At 35.5% G+C, this 7584-nt stretch overlaps 1 protein-coding gene and 1 non-coding gene across 2 annotated transcripts; one reads left to right on the top strand and one right to left on the bottom strand.

The window, feature by feature from the left end:
- Positions 1-1341: 1341 nt before the first annotated feature.
- Positions 1342-1412, bottom strand: Trnag-gcc (transfer RNA glycine (anticodon GCC)). The gene has a single exon. It is a non-coding gene; the product is annotated as a tRNA-Gly (tRNA).
- A 690-nt stretch (positions 1413-2102) lies between these two features.
- On the top strand, positions 2103-7263 carry LOC106873016 (NADH dehydrogenase [ubiquinone] 1 beta subcomplex subunit 5, mitochondrial). Its single transcript, XM_014920214.3, has 6 exons — positions 2103-2254; positions 3372-3454; positions 5214-5280; positions 5423-5484; positions 6208-6314; positions 6995-7263. The coding sequence occupies exons 1-6, from the start codon at positions 2152-2154 to the stop codon at positions 7137-7139; spliced, it is 567 nt and encodes a 188-aa protein (XP_014775700.2). The 5' UTR covers positions 2103-2151; the 3' UTR covers positions 7140-7263.
- The last annotated feature ends 321 nt before the right edge of the window (positions 7264-7584 follow it).

The following is a 7584-nucleotide window of genomic DNA, read 5'->3' as shown; positions in this document are numbered from 1 at the left end:
TTGAATAAATTGTCTCTTTATTCCCCTACAAACTTGTGTTAAAATTATATTTATGTCAGTTTGCTGGTTGTTGTAAAATAAACAATTTGGTGAATTATTTATTACTCTCCAAGCTTTGCTTCCCCACCCTGTATGTATATATATATATATATATATATATATATATATATATATATTTGAAAATTCATCTTTGAAATTTCAAAGGAATGAAGAGGGGTGAAGCATGAAATGTTCGATTCGAAACTAGAAAGTGCAAGGGAGACAATTCCCAAATCCAAATTTATTGAAAATTGAGCAGACGTTCACTGTATTTCGCAGCCGATTTTGTTACTTCACAACTTTTAGAAAAAGGGGGGACTTTTTTAATGAAATTTTCTACAAATATCTTACACATGGTGTAGATTCCGACGAAAATAAAGAATACGTGCAGCCGGTGTTTAGAATTAGGTTTATAATTAGGGTTTTTGTTACGCCGAAAACGGGTGGTGTACGTATTCTTTACCTCCACCTAGATTCCTAAGTATGTTTGTGTCTGCAGCCACCTATTTTTTTGTTAACATTGCAAAAATTTCAAGTTTCATTTTGTAGAGATACATGTGATGTGTATCAGTATGTAGGCCTAAGCACACGCACCAATTTTCATTTCATTTCATTTTTTTTTTTTTTTTTTTACATTGGTATGGCTATGTGGTAAGAAGTTTGTTTCCTAACCACGTAATTCGGGGTTCAGTCCGACGACAGTGGGACAGAACATGGAACCATTTGGCAGAGAAGCTAGCTTCTTACCACACAGCCATATATGATCTGTACGAACCCATCAATTTACTTTATTTTAATTTTTTTTTCACGTTAAAATTCCAATATAATTGTAAGGTACAAAATCTGAGAGGTGTTTGTAGAAAATTTCCTTCAAAAAAATACCCATTTTTCTAAAAGTTATGAGGAAACAAAGTCAGTGTAGGAACCTCACTTATTAGGTATGCCTTATCTTTTTCTTTTTTTTAAAAAATTTTTAAGGTAGGGTGTGAGTTGGAAGTGACATGGCTGCTATTTTTAGCAGGTCGAGTGACCGCATAGAGGCTCTCTGCTTGCATGAGTCCATGACTTAAGTTTCCCCTCCCTACTGTTAGACTACATCTCTTATGCATTTGAGAAAGACTTAATTACCGCAGTACTTCGTGTTTCTCAATAAATATGGAATTGTCCGAATATTGAAAATCAAATCGATAATAATTAATGAAAAGAATGACCATCGTACTCTGTTGCTATAAAGGAATTTGTTTTTTTAGCGAGGGTAGTAAAATGTAAAAGAAATATTAATTACTGATTCAAAACGAAAGTTGCATCGGCCGGGAATCGAACCCGGGCCGCCCGCGTGGCAGGCGAGCATTCTACCACTGAACCACCGATGCTCACAGATATCATACGACAAAAATAAGTTATTTATAAAATAAAAATTTGATGCTTGTTTGTAATAATTTCTATCAGAAACTGTTTAAATGCTTATTGTATTTCATATTCATTGATTATTTTAATTAGAACTGTCCTCTGTTCTATTCATGTGACACGACTGATGCTTCTTATGTTAGATAAAGCAAGAAAATGGTGGGACACAGCATCAATTGATTTTAATAAATCTAATTGATAGAAATTTTATCACAAATCTTGAATTATGTTTCAGTGTTGACTTTAATGTTCATTCATATTTTCCGTTACAATGAATGAAAGAGAAGAAACAATTTTGAATGTTATAAGCGACATTAAAAAAAAAAAAAAATTTTGTGCGTGTATTCATAACATCGCTTAAAAAAAAAATTATAACAAATATTTAAAGTATATCCATAAAAACAAATTATAAGCATTAACTTTTTATTTAAAATGCAATAAACTACTTTATATAAGTCGTTTAATACATGCATGCACCCCCTCTCTTTCTGTATGTAGCCTATATATATATATATATATATATATATATATATATATATATATATAGCAAATTTGTAATTATACAGAAAAATTCAAATTTTTTAAAAAAGAAAATTATTATTATTACCATTATTATTATAATTATTATCCATTTATTCCCCCCCCCCCTCCCACCTCGGTATAAGTAATTGTATAAATCTTAAGCGGCCGCACACTGTCGACAACATGGTGGCCTTTAGTCTGTTACGACTCTCCTCTCGGCAAGGATGCCTTGTTCTTCGGCTAAACAAACCAGTTTCTACTGTACAAACATTACTAAAAGCTCCAGGTATTTACAGTTGTCTATGTAATGAAACGATTAACGATGTATTTTTCTCATGTTTTGTTCCGATCTGTTAAAGTCACGATATACTTATTGACCTTGAAGGTGTAAACAGAAAAGTCTTTTAAGAAAAATAACCAATTCTTTCAGAATAAATTGTCGTTATTTTTAAACTAAATATATAAATGTTGAGAACAGGTCTAGGGCCTTGGTAGATTTTATATTTTAAAACGAGATTTGTTTTTGTTTTTATTTTCTATGTTGGGAATATGTGTTTGCATCCCCTTCGCGAAGTCTCTCTCATATCACACTTAACCGTCTTAAAAGAAAAGAAAAGAGCACGTTGGATCCAGACTGAGCTGATATTAAACAGCAATCAACACGAGACATACCAAATCACATAACAATAAAACTACCTTCAACACAAATACCAGCCAACTAGGGAGCCTTTTGGCGGTGACTCGACCTGCTAAAAAGAGCAACTAAATCACCCTCAAACTATATTGTCTTAAATATGAAAGGCAGTATAGTCAAATCAATCTCAGTGGGTGATGGGTACTTATTTTATCCTTAGCGGTAGGTCGAAAGGTTAAATCAATCCTGGTTGATTTGAACTTCGAAAATGTATTGAGAAGCGAAACAAAAAAATTCCAGAACATTGAGTTCGATGGACATATATTATAACAGCTGTAAATTTATGTATATTACTATTTATTTTATGTTGTTAAACATTACTAAAGACACTTCTCACTTTATCATTTACATCACAAGGTAAGCTTAAGGATGGCGAGAGACGCAGGTGTTTCTAATTGACATCTTCACATCATCAACTAATTAAACCAAAACATTTTATATTAAACAATTTGGCAAGTATGAGCGATGACACAGAATGTGTTTCAGCCTTATTAAGCCTCATCAGGGCATAGATATTTCTTAATCAAGTATTTAATACTACATTATCATCATGCGGTTGAGTGACTTGCCCTGACCAGTGTAACTCTTCCGCACAAGATGAATCGATCAAGTGATGAGGCATGAATGTCCAGTCTGGATTTTAGTCACATTAACTTTTCAGTAGCTGCAATTTATTTAATTAGTTAATTAATTTTCATTGTTTTACTAGTTGTCCGACATATGGGAGCTCATAAACATGTTATCCCCTTACAACCATCAAGATTTGAGTGGCATCGATTCAGGAATGATTTCGTAAGTAAACATTTTTGTTGTTCTTTTAGTCCTTTATGTTGGTGAATATACACTCTTTTATGCTTTTGGTCATTTTAGTCATTAGACTGTGGTCACTTTGTCTTGAAGGGTTCTAGTCATTTCTATTGATGGGCACAGGTATTGCTGTGTGGTAACAAGTTTGCTTCCCAATCACATAGTTCTGTTTCCAGTCCCACTGCGTGGCACTTTGGGCAAGTGTCTTCTACAATAGCGTCAGACTGACCAAAGCCTTGTGAGTGGATTTGGTAGACGGAAACTGAAAGAATCCCGTCGTATATATGTATATATATATATATATATATATATATATATATATGCATGTATGTATCTGTGTTTGTGGCTGTGTTTGTCCCTCCATCACTGCTTGATAAATGGTGTTGGTGTAGTTATGTCTCTGTAACCTAGCAGTTCGGCAAAAGAGGCCAATAGAATAAGTATTAGGCTTAAGCAAAAAAGTCCAGGGGTTGATATCTGTTCAACTAAAACCCTTCAAGGCAGTGCTCCAGCATGGCCGCAGTCAAAATGTGATGATGTTTGAATGATTACACTATATCTACTACGTTGACTTGTATGTTGGGGAAATATGTGAGTACATATGATTGAGAGAATGTGTAATGGGAAATAATGTTTACCATATTTTCCAGCATATATATCAAATTTTTCAGACCAAAATTTACAGCCCAAAAAAGGCAGACTAACTAATTGATGTGACATATGACTTCTTGTCATAACTGTTATATCTGAACTGTTAAAATATCGAACATTTCCTGATGTTCTCTTATTACTCTCTGAACTGTGTATCTTCAACAAACACTCCATGATATCGCTGTTCAATGATTCCTACGACTTGTACACCATGACTGCGCACATGACACTCTCCTCAGACTGTTCTGCACATGCTCATTTATACTAACTAGTACAGTTCACTTAGCTGATCTCCCATACAACACTAATAAATCAAGAAGATTTTAGAAGACTGAAAAATTTCGTGTGAAATGCAACAGGATTTGGAAAGGTAGTGATGATGTTTGAGCATTTACACCGTATGTTTACACTATATACTATGTTGACTTGTATGCTGGAAAATATGGTATGTAAGGGTTTGAGAGAAGATGTGAGTACATGTGCTTGAGAGAATGTGTCATCATCATCATCATCGTTTAACATCCGCTTTCCATGCTGGCATGGGTTGGACGATTTGACTGAGGACTGGTGAACCAGATGGCTGCACTAGGCCCCAATCTGATTTGGCAGAGTTTCTACAGCTGGATGCCCTTCCTAACGCCAACCACTCCGAGAGTGTAGTGGGTGCTTTTACGTGCCAATGTGTACCATATTTTCCAGCATACAAGTCAAATTTTTAAGACCAAAATTTATGGTCAAAAAATAGGTAGGCTGACTAATAACAGCAAGACGATATTGGAAGACTTATGATTTCATGTAAAATGCGGCAGTATTTGGGAATTTAGTGATGTTTGTATGTTTACACTACATTTTTTACAATGCTATGTTGATTTCTATGTTGGAAAGGATTTGAGAGAATATGTGAGTACATGTGCTTGAGTGAATATGTATTTGAAAGAGTGTGCTGACTACGACGCTATTGATAATGTTGATAGTGATGATGATGCTGCTGTTGACCATGCTGATTATGATAATGATGCTACAATTGATGTTGATGGTGATGATGCTGTCGGTGGTGATTTTATATTGTACCTTTTTTTGGTTTATTCCACAGCATTTCTATGTCATGCTCGGTGTCATACCTCTTGGACTCCTCACCCTTTATGTGAACCTCTTTATTGGTAAGGGCATTTTTCCAATCTCTTGTGATCCTCCATATTTTCACTGAATAACATATTTAATCGGTGGTGGTGATCATCGTTGTTGTCGTAATGATGATTATGATATCCCAGGGGTGATTCTATTTCCTGTTTTGTCTTCCAGGCAATGCCGAACTTGCTGATATTCCTGAGGGTTATGAACCGGAAGACTGGGAATATTCCAAGGTTTGTATCAATGTCATGTGTGCGTTGATGTTAGGGTGTTTAACCCTGGGTCAGATTTTATCCAGCACTTAGTCAAAGATGGATTAGCCTTGACTAACATTTTATTTTGTTTCACACTTACTACATATAAGGTTATATAAGCTGTTTACATTTAGCTCCTGGTCAGACGTGACCAGGTAGACTAGTGGTCAAAACTAATCCAGCCTTGACTTGACGTCTATTTCTTTTTTTTTCGTAAGGAAATACAATGCAGCTTGAGGTAGTTTGGCTATTGATTCTAGCAGATTAAGTGAGCTCCTTTGTTGATTCCAAAGTCAGCCACGATCTAGTTAACTCGTGACAAGAGACTTTGCAGCTCTCCTTGTCATTTTATATCCAGTTTTTTTTTTTCCATGCTGACACAGAAGTTGTAAACTCCCATATCAAACAATGCCTTAACAAGTGTTTTGTTCCAGATCTTTGCATTCCCAGTTCAAATCCCACTGGGATCAGCTTTGCTGATCATCCTTTCGGGGTCCATTCATCCATGAATTCATCTTCTCTGCCTCCTATTCCTGTGTTGATAAATTTTTACTACAAAGCAAAAATTACTAAAGTTCCCCCACACCCCCCAGCCATGATTTGCCGTCAAACGAATGAATAAAAAAATTTAGTTTTATTTGTTTGTTTGTTTGTCGAATTTTTTTTAAAGTGTTTTTTTTTTGTGTGTTTGTTTTTTTTCAGTCTCCCATTTCGCAGTTCTTGTGCAGACATCTTTATGATCCTATGCAGATGACATATGAAAAGAGATTGCATCATCTACAAGAAAAGAATGAGCGACGCAAACAAAAGTAAGTAGTAGTAGTAGCAGATGGTGGTGGTGGTGGTTGTTGTTAAGGCAACAAGCTGGTAGAATTGTTAGCACATTGGACGAAATGCTTAGCGGTACTTCACCCGTCGCTCCTCTGATCTGAGTTCAAATTCTGCCAAGGTTGACTTTGCCTTTCATCCTAAAAGGTTTTAGTCAAAGAAATCAACCCTGGGACACTTCCTTTGTAAGCCTGGTGCATATTCCATCGGTCTCTTTTGTCAAACCACTAAGTTATAGCGATGTAAACACAGTAACATCGGTTGTCAAGTGATGGCTGGGGAACAAACACAGACACACAAATATATTTATACATATATATATATATATATATATATACATATATATATATATATATATATACACATATATATATATATATATATATACACACACACACACATTAATACACACACACACACATATATATATATATACATATATGTGTGTGTATATATATACATATGACAGTCTTTTTTCAGTTCCCACCTACCAAATCCACTCACAAGACTTTGGTCAGCGCAAGGCTATAATAGAAGACACTTGCCCAAGGTGCCATGCAGTGAGATTGAACCTGGAACCATGTGGTTGGGAAGCAAGCTTCTTACCACACAGCCACGTCTGATGTTGATGATTTTTTTTTCCTTTCTTTCTTCGTTCCAGGCTTCTGGAGAGGGAAGTCCGTGAGGTGATGGCAAGCAAACAGGATTACATGGGTTGGTATTACGTTCCGGTAAGCAAATCGTATATCGATGAAGGCAAGAAGTTTACCAAAGACATTGCAAGAGACTATGGACTCGAAGAATAGTCGGCAGTGGAATTTTCTAGAAGACCAGACATCAAAAGAAGTGTGTGCTTTTTTTTTTTTTTCTCCTTTTCAGAAAATTGTTAGCAATTATAATTTTTATTAAATATAAATATCTTTATCAAAATTGTTGGCGTTATTCTGTTTATCTTCCCTGCCTTTTACTCGTTGGGTCACCATCTTGAATGGTTTAGTCAACGGGGATCCATGTGGCGCCAAAGGGTTTATCTAAGGATATTTGGGTCCGTACAACGAAATAGTAAATTGGAGATTCACAATAGTATTTTAAGGGGTCCTTGAGAAAATTTTGCTTTAGATGTACGTATTGGAAGAAATAACTGGGTTTCTTTCTCTAACGTTTCACATAGGCGTAGGAGTGGCTGTGTGGTAAGTAGCTTGCTTATGAACCACACGGTTCTGGGTTCAGTCCCACTGCGTGGCACCTTGG

This window comes from Octopus bimaculoides, chromosome 24 (assembly GCF_046866305.1).
Source record: "Octopus bimaculoides isolate indiv1 chromosome 24, ASM4686630v1, whole genome shotgun sequence".
Classification (NCBI taxonomy): Eukaryota; Metazoa; Mollusca; class Cephalopoda; order Octopoda; family Octopodidae; genus Octopus; species Octopus bimaculoides.
This window is presented reverse-complemented; position numbering and strand designations above follow the sequence as displayed.